The sequence below is a fragment of the Hippopotamus amphibius genome, chromosome 10 (genome assembly GCF_030028045.1).
Source record: "Hippopotamus amphibius kiboko isolate mHipAmp2 chromosome 10, mHipAmp2.hap2, whole genome shotgun sequence".
Taxonomy (NCBI): Eukaryota; Metazoa; Chordata; class Mammalia; order Artiodactyla; family Hippopotamidae; genus Hippopotamus; species Hippopotamus amphibius.
The window spans coordinates 58,075,061-58,092,486 of NC_080195.1; the positions used below are offsets into that span (position 1 = coordinate 58,075,061).

At 38.0% G+C, this 17,426-nt stretch overlaps 1 protein-coding gene across 13 annotated transcripts in view; it reads left to right on the forward strand.

The window, feature by feature from the left end:
• SPICE1 (spindle and centriole associated protein 1) overlaps positions 1-17,426 on the forward strand; it is a 64,094-nt gene that overhangs the window by 37,456 nt on the left and 9,212 nt on the right. For all 13 annotated transcript variants that reach the window (XR_009047764.1, XR_009047761.1, XR_009047762.1 and 10 more), the window contains 3 exons: positions 7,736-7,867; positions 11,626-11,770; positions 12,658-12,882. Coding sequence is in view for 8 of the 13 variants with exons in the window: in XM_057697320.1 (XP_057553303.1) it covers positions 7,736-7,867; positions 11,626-11,770; positions 12,658-12,882 (502 nt within the window). In the remaining 5 variants the exon portion in view is untranslated. The remainder of the gene's footprint in view (positions 1-7,735; positions 7,868-11,625; positions 11,771-12,657; positions 12,883-17,426) is intronic.

A 17,426-nucleotide genomic window follows, 5' to 3' on the forward strand; every position in this document is an offset into this window, starting at 1 on the left:
AGTAGGTCCTTGTTGATTATTTATTTTATATATAGTAGTGTTTATATGTTAATTCCAACCTCCTAATTTATCCACCCCCCACCCACCCACCTTTCCCCTTTGGTAACCATAGTTTGTTTTCTAAGTCTGTAAGTCTGTTTCTGTTTTGCAAATCAGTTCATTTGTATTGTTTTTTTTCCATTCCACATATAATATCGTGTGATATTTATCTTCCTCTGTCTGACTTACTTCACTTAGTATGATAGTCTCTGGGGCCATCCATGTTGCTGCAAATGGCATTATTTCATTCTTTTTTATGGCTGAGTAATATTCCATTGTATATATATACCACAGCTTCTTTAGCCATTTATCTGTTGATGGACATTTAGGTTGCTTCCATGTCTTGGCTATTGTAAACAGTGCTGCAATGAACATTGGGGTACATGTATCTTTATGAAGTACAGTTTTCTCCAGATATATATACCAGGAGTGAGATTGCTGGATCATATGGTAGCTCTATTTTTAGTTTTTTAAGAAATCTCCATACTGCTCTCCATAGTGGGTGCACCAATTCACATTCCTGCCAACAGTGTAGTAGGGTTCACTTTTCTTCACACCCTCTCCAGCATTTATTGTTCATAGACGTTTTGATGATGGCCATTCTGACTGGTGTGAAGTAATACCTCATTGTAGTTTTGATTTGCATTTCTCTAATAATTAGTGATGTTGAACATCTTTTCATGAACTTTTGGCCATCTGTATGCTTTCTTTGGAGAAACGTCTATTTAGGTCTTTGCTCAATTTTTGATTGGGTTGTTTGTTTTTATGGTATTGAGGTGCTTGAGATCTTTGTATAGTTTGGAGATTAATCCTTTGTTGGTTGCTTAATTTGTGAATATTTTCTCCCATTCTGTGGGTTGTCTTTTTGTTCTGTTTGTGGTTTCCTTTGCTGTGCAAAAGCTTTTAAGTTTAATTAGGTCCCATTTGTTTTTGTTTTTTTTTTTAATTTTCATTACTCTAGGAGGTAAATCCAAAAGGATTGCTGCAATTTATGACAGAGTGTTCTGCCTATGTTTTCCTTTAAGAGTTTTGTATTGTAGTATCTGGTCCTACATTTAGGTCTTTAATCTATCTTGAGTTTATTTTTGTGTTTGGTGTTAGAGAATGTTCTAATTTTATATGTAGTTGCCCAATTTTTACAGCACCACTTACTGAAAAGACTGTCTTTTCTCCATTGTATACTCTTGCTTCCTTTGTCATAGATTAATTGACCATAGGTGCATGGGTTAATTTCTGGGCTTTCTATCCCATTCCATTGATCTGTAAATCTGCCTTTGTGCCCTGTACCATATTGTTTTGTTTACTGTACCTTTATAGTATAGTCTGAAGTCAGGGAGCCTGATTCCTCCAGCTCCATTTTTCTTTCTTAAGATTGCTTTGGCTATTCGGGGTCTTTTGTGTTTCCATACAAGTTTTAAGATTTTTTTTGTTCTAGATCTGCAAAAATATAATTGGTAATTTGATAGGGATTGCATTGAATCTGTAGATTGCCTTGGGTAGCATAGTCATTTGGACAGTATTGATTCTTCCAATCCAAGGACATAGTATGTCTTTCCATCTGTTTGTGTTGTCTTCAGTTTGTTTCATCAGTGTCTTACAGTTCTGAGAGTACAGGTCTTTTGCTTTCTTAGGTAGGTTTATTTCTAGGTATTGTGCTCTTTTTTTAAAAAATATAGTTATTTATTTATTTATTTATTTATTGGCTGTGTTGGGTCTGTTGCTACACGCAGGCTTTCTCTAGTTGTGGCAAGTTGGGGCTGCTCTTCATTATGGTGCGCAGGCTCCTTATTGTGGTGGCTTCTCTTGTTGCGAAGCACAGGCTCTAGGCACACAGGCTTCAGTAGTTGTGGCACACAGGCTCAATAGTTGTGGCTCACGGGCTCTAGAGCACAGGCTCAATAGTTGTGGCATATGGTCTTAGTCGCTCCAAGGCATGTGGGATATCCATGGAGCAGGGCTGAAACCCATGTCTCCTGCATTAGCAGGCAGATTCTTAACCACTGTACCACCTAGGAAGTCCCAGTATTATGTTCTTTTTGATGTGATAGTAAAAGGGATTGTTTCCTTAATTTCTCTTTCTGACCTTTTGTTGTTAGTGTATAGGAATGCAAGAGATTTATGTGTATTAATTTTCTATACTGCAATTTTACCAAATTCATTGATGAGCTGTAGTAGTTTTCTGGTAGCATTTTTAGGATTTTCTGTGTAAAGTATCATGTAATCTGCGAATAGTGTCAGTTTGACTTCTTTTCCAATTTGGATTTCTTTTATTTCTTTTTCTTCTCCTAGTGCTGTGGTTAGGACTTCCAAACTATGTTGAATAAAAATGGCAAGAGTGGACATCCTTGTCTTGTTCCTGATCTTAGAGGAAATGCTTTCAGCTTTTCACCATTAAGTATGATGTTAGCTGTGGGTTTGTCCTATATGGCCTTTACTATGTTGAGGTAGGTTCCCTCTGTGCCTACTTTCTGGAGAGTTTTTATCATAAATGGGTGTTGGATTTTGTCAAAAGCTTTTTCTGCATCTATTGAGATGATCATATAGTTTTTATTCTTCAGTTTGTTAAAGTGGTGTATCACACTAATTGATTTGTGGATATTAAAAAATCCTTGCATCCCTGGGATAAATCACACTTGATCATGGTGTGTGACTCTTTTAATATATTATTGGATTCTGTTTGCTAGTATTTTGTTGAGGATTTTTGCATCTCATTCATCAGTAATATTGGCCTGTAATTTTCTTTTTTTGTGGTATCTCTGTCTGATTTTCGTATTAGGGTGATGGTGGCCCCATAGAATGACTTTGGGAGTGTTCTTTCCTCTGCACATTTTGAAATAGTTTCAGAAGGATAGGTGTTAACTCTTCTCTAAATGTTTGATAGAGGGACTTCCCTGGCAGTTGAGTGGTTAAGACTCTGAACTTCCAATGCAGGGGTGTGGGTTTGATCCCTGGTCAGGGAACTAAGATCCTGCATGCCACACAACGTGGCTAAAAACAAAAACAAAAATGTTTGATAGAATTCACCTGTGAAGCCATCTGGTCCTAGGCTTTTGTTTGTTGGGAGTTTTAAAATCAGTTTCAGTTTCAGTGCTTGTGATTGGTCTGCTCATATTTTTTACTTCTTTCTGGTTTAGTTTTGGGAGATTGTATCTTTCTAAGAATTTGTCAGTTTCTTCTAGGTTGTCCATTTTATTGGCATATAGTTGCTTATTATTCTTTGTATTTCTGTGGTGTCCATTGTAACTTGTCCTTTTTCATTTCTAATTTTATTGATTTGAGCCCTCTCCCTTTTTTTCTTGATAAGTCTGATTAAAGGTTTATCAATTTTGTTTATCTTTTCGAAGAACCATCTTTTAGTTTCATTGATCTTTTCTATTGTTTTCTTTATCTCTATTTCATTTATTTCTGCTCTGATCTTTATGATTTCTTTCCTTCTGCTAACTTTGGGTTTTGTTTGTTCTTTCTCTGATTGCTTTAGGTGCAAGTTTAAGTTGTTTATTTGAGATTTTTCTTGTTTTCTGAGGTAGGCTTGTATTGCTATAAATCTCCCTCTTAGAACTGCTTTTGCTGCATCTCATAGGTTTTATATCATTGTGTTTGCACTTTCATTTGTCTCTAGGAATTTTTTGATTTCTTCTTTGAGTTCTTCAGTGATCCATTGTTTGGTTGCATGCTAGCATATTGTTTAGCCTTCACGAGTTTGTGATTTTTAGTTCTTTTCTTGTAGTGTATTTCTAATCTCGTAGTGTTGTGGTCGGAAAGGATGCTTGATATGATTTCAATTTTCTTAAATTTATTGAGGCTTACTTTATGGCCCAGCATGTGGTCAGTACTGGAGAATATTCCGTGTGCACTGGAGAAGAATGTGTATTCTGCTGTTTTCAGATAGAATGCTCTATAAATATTAATTAAGTCCATCTGCTCTAATGTATAATTTAAGGCCTGTGTTTCTTTATTGATTTTCTCTCTGGATGATCTGTCCATTGATGTAAGTGGGGTATTAAAGTCCCCCACTATTAGTTTGTTACTGTCAATTTCTCCTTTTATGGCTGTTAGCATTTGCCTTATATATTGAAGTGCTCCTATGTTAGGTGTATATATATTTACACTTGTTATATCTTCTTGGATTGATCTCTTGATCATAATGTAGTGTCCTTCTTTGTCTCTTGTAACAGTCTTTATTTTAAAGTCTATTTTGTCTGATATGAGTATTGCTACTCCAGCTTTCTTTTGATTTCCATTTGTATGGAATATCTTTTTCTATCCCCTAACTTTCAGTCTGTATGTGTCCCTCTATCTGAAGTGGGTCTCTTGTAGACAGCATATATATGGGTCTTATTTTTGTATCCATTCAGCCAGTCTGAGTCTTTTGGTTGGAGCATTTAATCCAGTTATATTTAAGGTAATTACCTATATGTATGTTCATGTTGTCATTTTGTTAATTGTTTTAGGATTGTTTTTGTAGGTCTTTTTTTCTTCCCTTCCTCTTTTGTTCTCTTTTCTTGTGATTTGATGACTATCTTTAGTGTCATGTTTGAATTCCTTTTTCTTTTTTGTGTGTGTATCTATTGTAAATTTTTGGTTTGTGGTTACCATGAGGTTTTGATATAGCAGTCTATTTATATAGTATTGTTTTAATTCAAATGCACTTCCAGTATCCTGCATTTGTACTCTCCTCTTCCCATGATTGCTGGTTTTGGTATCATATTTGTGTGTGTGGATGATTTTCTACCTATACTGTATGTTTTCCTTTACCAGTGAGCTTTCTCATTCATAATTTTCTTGTTTCTCTTTGTGGGCTCTTCTTTTTTTGCCTAGAGAATTTCCTTTAGCATTTGTCATAAAGCTGGTTTGGTGGTGCTGAATTCTCTTAGCTTTTGCTTATCTGTAAAGCTTTTGATTTCTGTGTCAAATCTGAACTAGAGCCTTGCTGAGTAGAGTATTCTTGGTTGTAGGTTTTCCCCTTTTATCACTTTAAATATATCTTGCCACTCCCTTCTGGCCTGCAGAGTTTCTGTTGAAAAATCAGCTGGTAACCTTATTGAAATTCCCTTGTATGTTATTTGTTACTATTCCCTTATTGCTTTTAATATTTTTCTCTGTCTAATTTTGTCAGTTCGATTAATATGTGTCTTGGCATGTTCCTCCTTGGGTTTATCCTGTATAGGATTCTCTGTGCTTCCTGGACTTGGGTGACTATTTCCTTTCCCATGTTAGGGAATTTTTAAGCTATTATCTCTTCAAATATTTTCTCAGGCCCTTTCTCTCTCTCTTCTCCTTCTGAGACCCATATAATACAAATGTTCGTGCATTTAGTGTTGTCCCAGAAGTCTCTGAAGCTGTCCTCATTTATTTTCCTTCTTTTTTCTTTATTCTGTTCCGTGGTAGTGATCGCCACCATTCTGTCTTCCAGCTCACTTATCCGTTCCTTTGCCTCATTTATTCTGCTATTGATCTGCTATTGATTCTTTCTAGTGTATTTTTCATTTGTGTTATTATATTGTTCATCTCTGTTCTTCATACTTTCAAGCTCTTTGTTAAATATTTCTTGGATCTTCTCGATCTGTGCCTCCATTCTTTTTCTGAGATCTTGGATCATCTTTACTGTCGTTACTCTGAATTCGTTTTGGGTAGATTGCCTACCTCCACTTCACTTAGTTGTTCTTCTGGGATTTTATCCTGTTCCTTCATCTGGAGCATATTCCCTGCTGTCTCATTTTGTCTAACTTCCAGTGTTTGTGGCCCCACAGGCCACAGAGTTATAGTTTCTCTTGCTTCTGGTGTCTGCCTCCTGGTGGATGAGGCTAGTCTAACAGGCTTGTTCAGGTTTCCTGATGGGAGGGCCTGGTTGGTGGGTGGAGCTGGGTCTTATCCCTCTGGTGGGCAGGGCTGTATCAAGGCGTGTGTTTAGAGGTGACTGTGGGCTAAGGAAGACTTTAAGCAGCGTGTCTGCTGATGCGTATGTCTGTGTTCCTGCCCTGTTGGTTGTTTGGCTTGAGACATCCCAGCACTGGAGCCTTGGGCTGTTGGGTGCGGCCAGGTCTTGGCATCAAAGTGTCAGCCTCCAGGACAGCTTACGCCAATGAGTACACAGTACCTCTGCCATCAGTGTCCTTGTTTCCGTAGTGCATCACAGCCACCCCCTGCCTCCCAAGGAGACCCTCCAAGACCAGCAGGTAGGTCTGGCGCAGACTCCAATTATGTCACTGCTTTTTCCCCTGGGTCCCAGTTCACATGAGACCTTGTGTGCTTCCTCCAAGTGTGGCATTTCTGTTTCCCGCAGTCCTGGGGAGCTCCTGTGATCAAGTCCTGCTGACCTTCAAAGCCAAATGCTCTGGGGGCTTCTCCTTCCAATTCCAGACCGCCAGACTGGGGAGCCTGACGTGGGGCTCAGAACTCTCACCTCTGTGGGAGAACTTCTGTGACATAATTATTTTCCAGTTTGTAGGTTGCCTACCCAGTGGGTATGGGATTTGATTGTATCACACATGTGCCCCTCCTACTGTCTTGTTGTGGTTTCTTCTTTGTCTTTGGAAGTAGAATATATTTTTTGGTAGATTCCAGTCCTCTTTTTGTCGATGGCTGTTCAACAGTTAGTTGTGGTTTTGGTGTTTTCATGAGAGGAGGTGAGCTCAGGTCCTTCTACTCTGCCATCTTGTGGAGATGTGTCTAAATTTGCTTTTTAAAGACTTATTATACTGTCAGACTTGTGACAGTCTTAACATTCTTCCACGCATAACTTAGGAATCTCTAGGAGTGTACTTTTGGCTGTCTGAACGTATTACAGGCCTAGAAGCATGTGCATTTTTTTTTAAGATTTATTTATTTATTTATTTTTATTTTTGGCTGCATTGGGTCTTCATTGCTCTGTGTGAGTTTTCTCTAGTGTGGTGAGCTGGGGCTACTCTTCCTTACAGTGCACGGGCTTCTCATTGTGGTGGCTTCTGTTATTGCAGAGCACAGGCTCTAGGCGCGTGGGCTTTGGTAGTTGTGACTTGCAGGCTCTGGAGCCCACTCAGTAGTTGTGGCACACGGGCTTAGTTGCTCTACAGCATGTGGGATCTTCCCGGCCCAGGGATAGAACCTGTGTCCCTTACATTGACAGGTGGATTCTTAACCACTGTGCCACCAGGGAAGTCCCCAGAAGCATGTAATTCTTAGATAATCACTTGCTTTACAAAGCTAAATCATCTAAACCTGCCTTTTATTTTTAATTATGTTTTAACAAACAATTTTTATATTAGTGATACATTTACAAAGAAATTCAAAGATACAGAAGTGTATCGTCTATATCTTGTATTATGATGAAAATCTAATTCCCACCCAACTTCCATTTAACATGTTTGCTTCCTTGTAACCAACTGTCATTACCAAGTATTACTGTGTCCTTCCAGAGATGGCCTACATATATTCAAGCTATATGTATATGTACTTCCGTTCATTCTCTTCTACAAAAATTGTAATTGTTTAACTCTATATACCATTCTGTTCATTGTGTTATATTTAAAGAAGGGGAGGGGAAAAAGCAGCACATTTTAATGAAATATAAACCTTTTAATAAAAATATTTAATTCTCATTACGGTCACATAATATGTACTTTGTGAGTATTCTCTTCCTTGACAGCTTTGAGTAGACTTTTAGTTTTCATCATGTGATGCTATGGATGGGAGTTTGATTTTTTTTTTTTTTTGGTAGAGTGAGCTCCAACTGCGTAAAGAAGTAGAGACGAGGCAGCAACTGGAACAAGCATTGGGTGACCATCGAGAGCTCATTGATGCTCTGACAGCTGAAATTCTTCTTCTTAGAGAAGAAAATACTGCTACCCAGGTACTTAGATGAGATCCCAAACTTTTCTGTGTTTAGTAATATGAAGCATCTTTGTGGATGTATGAGATTCTCTTCTAGTTGCCTTTGATTTAGTTGTGCTGGTGTGATTACTTATCACTTCTTTATTATCACAATAGTAACTTTTACGGAACATTTTTTATATTGAAGGTACTATAGTAGAAACTTGGACTACAAATAGTGTAGAATAAATCTACAATCTTTAAGAGACTTACTTTTTATTGGGGATGACAAAATGTACATTTAAATGACAACTACCAATATTATAGTAGTTCATCTAAAATGTGAAATGAGTGTTATGTAACTGCTTTTCATTTCCAAACAGCAGAGGATACCCTTTGAGGAAGCCTCCTGTAACATATGCTATTGAAAGTTGTTTATAGTGTCTTCAGTATCTTTTTTTTTTATTATATTTATTTATTTATTAGCTGCGTTGGGTCTTCGTTGCTGCAGACGGGCTTCCTCTAGTTGTGGTGAGCGGGGGCTACTCTTCATTGTGATGTGCAGGCTCCTCATTGTGGTGGCTTCTCTTGTTGCGAAGCACAGACCCTAGGCACGTGGGCTTCAGTAGTTGCTGCACATGGGCTCAATAGTTGTGGCACACAGGCTTAGTTGCTCCATGGCATATGGGATCTTCCTGGAGCAGGGATTGAACCTGTGTCCCCTGCATTGACAGGCGGATTCTTAAATGCTGTGCCACCTAGGAAGTCCCTCTTCAGCATCTTTATTCATCTTTTTGTTCTCAAACAGTGGTTGTTATTACTTGTATTTATCAGCCAAGAGACAAGAAAATCAATAGTAGACAAGTTGTGTTTGTTCAATGGACATTAGGTATAAGACTTGCAGTTTTTTTATTGATATATAGTTCACATACCATTTAACTCACCCTTTTAAAGTGTGCAATTCAGTGGTTTTTCAGTATATTCCCAGAGTTGTGTACCAGCACCATTATCTAACTCCAGAGTATTTTCATGACCCCAAAGAGCAACCCCATGCTCATTAGCATTCACTATCCATTTTTTCCACCCTTCAGCCCCTGGCAACCACAGATCTACTTTATGTTTTTATAGATTTGCCTAATCTGGATATGTTATTTAAGTGGAAGCATGCACTATGTGGTCCTTGGTGTCTGGCTTCTTTCACGCAGCATAGTGTTTTCAGGGTTCATCCATGCTGTCGTGTGTGTCAGTACTACATTCCTCTCCATTGCCCAGTAATATTCTATTACAGTCTCTACCACATTTTGCTTATCCTTTCATCAGTTGAAGGACATTTGACTTGTTTCCACTTTTTGTGTGTGACAGATTAATAATACTACTGTGGACGTTCATGTACAAGATTTGTGTGAACATATGTTTTCAATTCTGCTAGGAAGATAGGCACTTTTAAAGTGTGCTGATATGTTCAACAACTTACTGTGGGCCTGGCACTGTTCTAGGTGCAGAAATACAGTAGAGAATGAAAAAGAAATCTTGGCCCTCAAGGAGTTTATATTCTAAATACCACCCCCCAAAAAAGTGAATTATATTGCAAGTTAGTTATTACATACTATAAAGAAAAATAAAGCAAGTAAGAGGCACAGGAAGTGCCCAGGGTGGGAAGGAGTAAATAGAATGGGCCATGTCTGTGAGAAGGTGACATGCAGCAAAGGCCTGAAGGTGGTGGGGATTGAGCATGCTGACAGCTGAGGGAAGAGTACTTGAGGCAGAGGCGCAGCAAGGGCAGAGGTCCTGAGCTGGGAGCCTGGCTGCTCAGCTTAAAGCATTCAAGGAGACCAGGGTGTCAGGAGTGGGATGTGGGCGAGGGAGCACAGGAGGAGACAAGGGCAGGGAAGCCAGATCGCGAGGGGCCCAGCAGGCTGGGTGAGGATGGGCTTTTGTTCTAAATGAGATGGGAGACCACTGAAGGGTTTTGGGTAGAGAAGAGATGTGATATGACTTAGGTTTTAAGAGAGTCACTGTGGGCTGCTGTGTTGAGGTTAGATCAGAATCACCACCCTTTCTCTGTTCAAGGTGCCCTTAGTGTCTCAGGACACCCCTAGGCCAAAGAAATACCCAACAGTTCCATTTATTAAGAAGTTAGGTTCAAACAACTTAGTAAGTATTTATGTCTTAACAATATGGATGCTGTATGAAAAAAATAATACATGTAAATTGATAGAAAAACCCTTATTTTTAATCATGATTAAATAACCACAATTATTTACTAATGGAATATGTATACCTATTGGGCATTGTACATCTTCTCATAGCTTGGAATCATATTGGACACCATCACTCTTATTTCCTATTTCACAATCATTTTTATGCAGTGTTGCTTTTTAGCACCACAGCTACTGAAAACTCAGCCTCACGAAAATATGACATCATCAGAAGAAATGTATCTTGATCTAATGTTGAATCTTTGAACACTTCAAGCTAGTAGGTCACCAGTACCTGACAGATGTTGAGCATCAGTGTTTTCCTTAGAATTTAAAATGTTCTGTGGTGCCGCAGTAAGTCCATTTTGGTGCCCCAAAGTGTAGCTTGGGAGCAGTATAGGACTAGACTTTAGGTGGTCAAACACAGATGCAGAATATTCAGACAGGAGTTACCAGAATAATTCAGGTGAGACATGGCAGCTTGGTTGAGGTTGTAAGCAGGATAGGTTGTGAAAAGTGACCAAATTCTCAATATATTTTTTAGTCAACCAGTAGAATTTGCCAATGGATAGGATATGGGGTGAAGAAGAAGATGTGAGAGAAGAGTCACAGTTATGGCCTGAGCAGTTAGAAGGAGGGAGTTGTTATTGATGAGGTGGGGATGTTCAGGAGGAGTTTGGTTTTGTGTATTTTAAGTTTGAGAAGCCTGTGTGAGTTCCTGGTGGAGGTGTTGAGTAGGCCAGTGGATATATGAGCGTGGAATTTGGAAAAAACTTGGGCGGATATAAAAATGTTTAGTATACTTCATTCAGCATTCCTACTAATAATAGTTCTGACTTCTGACCACATCTGATTTTTATCAAATATCTTTTCATCTTGGAGATGTATATGTCTGTTTGTATATATACCATTGGCCCTTGAAAAACATCATTTTGACTGTGCTGATTCACATATATGTGGATTTTATTTCAATAAATACGTACTACAGGACTACACAGTCCGTGGTTAGTTGAATCTGCAGATGCAGAACCTCAAACATGGAAGGCCAACTGTAAAGTTATACATGAATTTTCACTGCACAGAGGGTCGATGTCCCATGTTGTTCAAGTGTCAATTGTAATATATATATATTTATATATACATGTATATATATAGTCTGTAATATACATATATAGTCTCTTACCACTATTTTATATACATGACCATAAATTTGTATAATGCTCATGTTTATCAGTTTAAATGCCTGTATAATATTCTGTTGAGTTTCCTCCACTTGATGTATCTCTCTCTTGGGGTAGCTCGAGGGTCAGTAGGTATCATCTATATAAAGAGATTTTGTAAATTGAAAGCCCTATGAAAAGGTTAATTCTTACTGTTGTAGCAGTGTATTTATTAATTAATGATAGTCCATGGTTTATTTAACTATTCTTCTATCATGGAATACAAAAAATATTTATAATTGTATATTTTAATGAGTGCATCGTTTTAGGATTTGAAAGTCTGAAATTCCTAGAGTATTTAAAACAATGATATAGTTCCACATACCTGGGTGGTGACTTGTTGTCTGATATGCCGATGATATTTGTTCGTTTCTCTCTAGGAGAGACTTCAGCAGTACATGATCACAACAGATGCGCAGCTTATATCACTCACACATGCCATTAGGAACTGTCCTGTGATAAATAACAAAGAAAGTCAGGCATTAGAAAGGGGAGCCACAAGCAGAAGAAATATGGACAGTCCAGGTGAGTGGAATAATCTTATCCCAGATTGGCATTAAAATACTTATAGAGAAAACAAAACTATAAACTTGTATGTAGTTATCACCTGTTTATGCATAAACAGCGTTATCACTATTACATTTGCCACTACTATTGCCAGCTAGTATTTATTGGATACCTGTTCTACACCAGGTATTTTTGCATGTTTTACATGTAAATATCTCGTGTAATTCTCATAATATGGCTTTTATTTAATTTTCAAGAACTCTTCACTCAGTCTTATGAGGCAGGTGTCATTGTTACCCCCATTTTTTAGATGAGAAAGCTAAGGCTTAGAGAGAGGGTTGGTAACTTAGCAAAGCCACAAAAATAGAAAGTAGCAGAACTAGCTTCCTAGACGTGTGGGAATTTAGTGCCAGCACATTTAATTATGGTGCCCCAGGTTCAGAAGGGGAAGAGATGGTCTTGGAAAGAAAAAAAAATACTGGCTTTCAGAAATTCATGACTTTGTGGTGATGCTTTGAAAGCCTTTTCTTCACCTCATGTGCCATCATTATTCAGCTGTAAGCTGAACAGGACATTTAGGATTTTTTGTGGAAAGAGTTTTATGTATTTAGGAGCATTTTCTTAGAACGGATTCTAAGAAGTGGCTGACTCTAACTCGCTTGCGATAAACTCAGTGGCGAGGGCAGGTCTTCGAGGGCAGTGCGTTTCTCAGTAATAGCCACTTCTTCCCAGTGCTGGCCCCACAGGAGCTTTGCCTGTGAGTGACTGCTGACTGAGGATATGGACTAGAAAGTGAAGGCTCCAGAAGCCGTGTGATTTTGCCCTCTGTGGAAATGCATTTAAGTATAAACACCTGAAATGTGATCATAATTCCTTTGAGTACTTATAGCTCTCATCTTCTTCAGAGGGTCCAGCTGTAAATGCTAATGTCTCCATGCCACTGATGTTCAGAGGGGAGGATGTGGTTGAATTCCCACAAGAAGATTTGCCTGTTAAACTATCTCAGGTGCCAAACCCTCCAGAAAGCGGGAATCTGGCCAGCAATTTTCCAACGCATATATTTGAGCCGGCGGTATTGTTAACACCACCCAGGCAGAAGAGCAACTCAGAATTCTCTCCTTTGCAGGATGGTAAGCAGGCATCTTCTGAAGCTCTAAGGCAGCTGTTTTTTTATGCTTCATGTATATAATATATTGTGTTCATTTTTCCCTGATAAACAGAGTTTTTAAAGATACTGATTACCATACATAACCTTTAAGCTGAAGGGGGGTTTTTCAGGATGGTTTATAGTATAAAGCTTCCCAACCTTTTTGGCACCAGGGACCAGTTTTGTGGAAGATAATTTTTTGAAGGTGGGGGGAGGGATAGTTTCAAGATGATTCTAGCGCATTGCATCTATTATGCCCTTTATTTCTGTTATTATTACATCAGCTCCACCTCAGATCATCAGGCATTAGATCCTGGGGGTTGGGGACCCCTGGTTTATACCATGTGTATTATACCTATGGCGAAATGTGACAGTGAATTTCATTATGTATCTGTTCCATCAAACATTGTAAATGTGAATTAAACTCAGCTCAAAGGACCAAAGTCCTCAGCAATAAAATGCAGAGTAAGGGGAATCCCATGGTCTGTATGGTCCAGGGGCCTAGGAAGGGGTAAGAAACAAGGTGAGATTGTACTCCAGAGAGTAAGGAAAATGTAACCAAGGAAAAATAGGAACTGTAACTTTGAGAATTTTGTAAGTCAGAACTGATTATTAACCTCTCTTTCATCAAAAGTTTTTAGCTCAGTCAGCTTGGAGAATTTTATAATGAAAGTCTATGCGTAATTAAAAATAGCTTTAGAGTTACTTTTGCAACACATATAAAGAGAGCTTTGAATAAAATTTTAAAAAATTATTGTTGATCCTTAGCTCAGAGATTCTTAAGTTGGAGCTCATGGATGGCCTTCAGGTGTTCCATGGACTCCTTCATTGTTTGGAAGTTATATTTGTCCACATGCGCATTTTTCTGGAGCTATAGCTTTCATTTCATTTTCAGAAGAGTTCTGCAATCAAAAAAGCACCTTAGACATTTCTCCAAAGTTTTTGAAAAATGTTATTCAGCCCTGATTTGCCTAAATTTTTCTTCCTTTAAAAAGAGTGTTTGTATTCTTATATAGGGAAACATAACAATTTTTATTGTCATTAGGACATACAAAATTTGTCAGATTTTCTGCACTTCATTTCCCTTAGAGGATATGAAGAGACCGTAAGAGGTTAAAGAAAATGACAAATCCTTGCTGTTATGAAATTTGTTTTGGCATTTACAACGCCAATATAGAGTCTGTTGGATCTGTGTGGTGTAGGGAGACAGTGCTAGGCTGAGAGTCAGAAGTGCTGGAGTCTTGGCCTGCCCATCCAATGACTAGCTGTGGGGCATGGGGCTAAGATACCTTTCCTGGACTTCACTTTTCCTGTCTCTCAAATGAGAGGCTTTTCCTTTATCTTTAATGTCTTTCCAGGCCTACAATTCTGTGATTTGATATTTCCTCTTTAGAGGTCTACAGAGTACTATTAACATTGGCTAGATTTACAAAATATAATTTCAGTTCTGATTTCTGTTCAGGTTTAGCTTTTCATTCCTTAAAGTAATTTTTCAAATGTTTGCATGTTATTAATGGGCTTGCCTAATGATCTCTTATGAGATATTGTAAATTATTTTTCATTGGTGATAGTAAGATAGCTTGAAATCCTTTTAAAGAAGTAAGTATAATAAATATTTTTACTCTGATTGCAAATATGTTAAATGTTCATTAAAGCAAATTATTTGGGGGTTGCTCTAGACAACATTTTGTTAGCATCTTCAGCAGGTTCTGCTTTGAAAATAACACTGCACATTTCTTTGGCAGTGTGCAGATAGAACTACCTTGGGATATGTATTCTGAATTAGTGAAGTTTTATTATCATACTTTTCATCATTTTCTTTGGAATGCTCACATGTAAAGAATTGTTCAGTTAAACTGAACATGTAGACAGAGATGAGAGGTACATATGGTGCTTCATCAGTGTTCAGTTATGCTCTAGAACAACTCTGTTCAATAGAGCCTTCTGTGATGACGATGATGTTTTATGTCTATCCTATTCGGTATGGTAGCCACTGTTAGCCTTATGGGACTGCTCAGAACCTGAAATGTGGCTACTGTGACTGATGGAACTGAATTTTAAATTTTATTTAATTTTAATTTAAGTTTGAATATGAATAGTCACATGTGACCAGAGGCTACCATATTCGACAGTGTTGTTCTAGAATTTCCCATCATAAATATTTTCCTTTAGCCACTCATCAGTTTCTACTTTCTTTTACAACCATGCTTCTTGAAAGAATGGTGTACATATGCTATTTTCACTTTCTTGTCTCCCATTCAGTTTTTATTTTAGAGTGTTCATTTAATTCATATCTGCAAGTGGTTAAAAAAAGCACATGCAAGGGTCTCCTCCTTCACCTCTAGGCCTACCTCAAGAGGCAGTTATTTTTATCCCAGTTTGATTTCTGTTTATCTGATGGCGGTCTTCATAATTAACATAAAGTATTTCTACATCTGTTTTCTTGACATATCAACTTTACACAATCATTACAGAGTCTCCTTTATTGAAGAAGAGGGTTTAGTTCACCTTAACACCTACCTCTCTTCTCTATCTAATTTGGGTAATTATATTTTTATTTTTAACTCTTCTGTTGCATAACTTTGTGACTTCAAATACTTTCTGTTTCTTCATCAGTAAACTTCAGGCAGTATCTGTTAGCTTTCCACTGTGAGGGGAGAGCACTAGCTCCCTTCCCTTCCTTCTTCCTCTCCTTTGTTGCCACCTCCCATCACCAGTCACCTGTACCTTCCCTCTGGTAGTATCAGGTTTGAAAACATTTACAATGTTCCATTACAATTGTGTCTTCTCTGTCTCATCTGTAGATGGATACAGACATTGAAAACAAATAACAATTACCTATTCTTCTTGGGTCCATTGTCACTATCAATCCTTGTGCACACAAAAGGAAAAAGTTCATAGTACGAAGATCGAGGCGAATTCTCCTTATTTCACTTCATCATTTGCTCAGAATCTTTTAGTTGGCTCCATATTTATACTGTGATTTTCTTGTTCTGCTTTTATTTTGCCTGCAAATTCAAATTGCTTTTACCATCTTGTTTACAAAAGAATAATGTGCTTTCACCCATTTCATCTGCAAGTCCTTTAGTCATTCCACTTTCATCCCAGAAATACCTTCCCAGAGGCCCCCAACCCCTGTTCCAGGATCAACTGATTGCCCTCTGGGCCTGTTGCACAGCTCTTATCCTTCGACTTGCTGTTATCACACTTCTGGTTTGGATCTCTTGTGTCCTAGATCCCATTTCTTCCTTTTCTGATTTTCTCCCTTGGTTTTCTGAAAGAAGTCATCAGAAAGGATATATAGAAGGTAAACTTTGAGTTTTTGAAAATCTGAAAATATTGTCATTTTTCTCTTAAACTTGATTCATAATTTGGCTAGAAATAGAATTCTAGGTCCTTAGTCCCTTTTCCTGAGAAATTGAAAGCACTGTTCCATTGATTTTTAGTATCCAGTGCTGCAGTGGAGATGTCTGATGTCGTATCAAACTTTTATTTCTTTGTATTTTTGACCTACTTTTTCTTTGTGGAAGCATTTAGGTTCCCTTTATTTTTATTCTGAAATTGCATAAAGTGTATCTAAATGTGGGTTTTTTCCTCATTATATTGTGAGGCACCTGTGGGACCTTTCCATCAGAAGACATGGCTCTCTGAAGTTTGGGGAAATTGTATGTTGACCTTCTGGATTATTTTCTCATGTATTTGGTCTTCTATCTTCCTTCTTATATTTTGCAAGTATTTTTCACTTTATATTCAAGCCTGTCTTTTACATATTTGTATTTCACCAATCATACTTTTAATTTCCAAGCAAGGGCCCTTTCTTATTTTCTGGTTGTCCTTTTCCCCACTGCTGCTCATTATGAATGCACTATCTTCCAGAAACTCTCTTCTAAGAAACCAGTTAAAAGTTGGTTACATTTTCCTCTGTACCTGAATTTTCTTTCTTCTCTTCTTAGTCTGTTCTATTTACCTATCCTAGCTTTTCTTTTTTGTGCTGCTGGCTTTCCTCAATGGTCATCCTTTATTGTTTATTCATATTTAAGAATAAATGACTAGGTTGAATAGTATGGGTAGTTGGCATAAGTTTTCTCCTCTATGATGTAAATAAGGCTAGGTCTGTTCTCCCGATAGGTTTTGCCTTAAGCAGTTGCATTGCAGGAATGGCTGGGGGATGTTAACTCCAGGCTTCCTTGTAACATATGCAAGCAGGATCCAGCTGTTCAATTGGGTCTACCACATGTGCTCTTCTCAGCCCTGGCTTTTTTTGTTTTGTTTTGTTTTCAAGGATGGGTGTCAGAAGTGGTAAGCTTGACTGGCATAACTGTATAAAAGACAAGCTTTCAAGTAATTCCCCAGTTTAGCCCTACTTTTCTCTCTCTGTACCTGTCAGCTTTGAGCCTGCAGCCTTTTCAGTTCCCCCCAAAAGAAACTGGCTTTACCTGCAGCTTCATTTTAATTAATAGACATATTCTGAACTGTGGCTTCTGCTCAATTTCATTCTTTCCTACACTTCCCATCCACTCTCAGGCT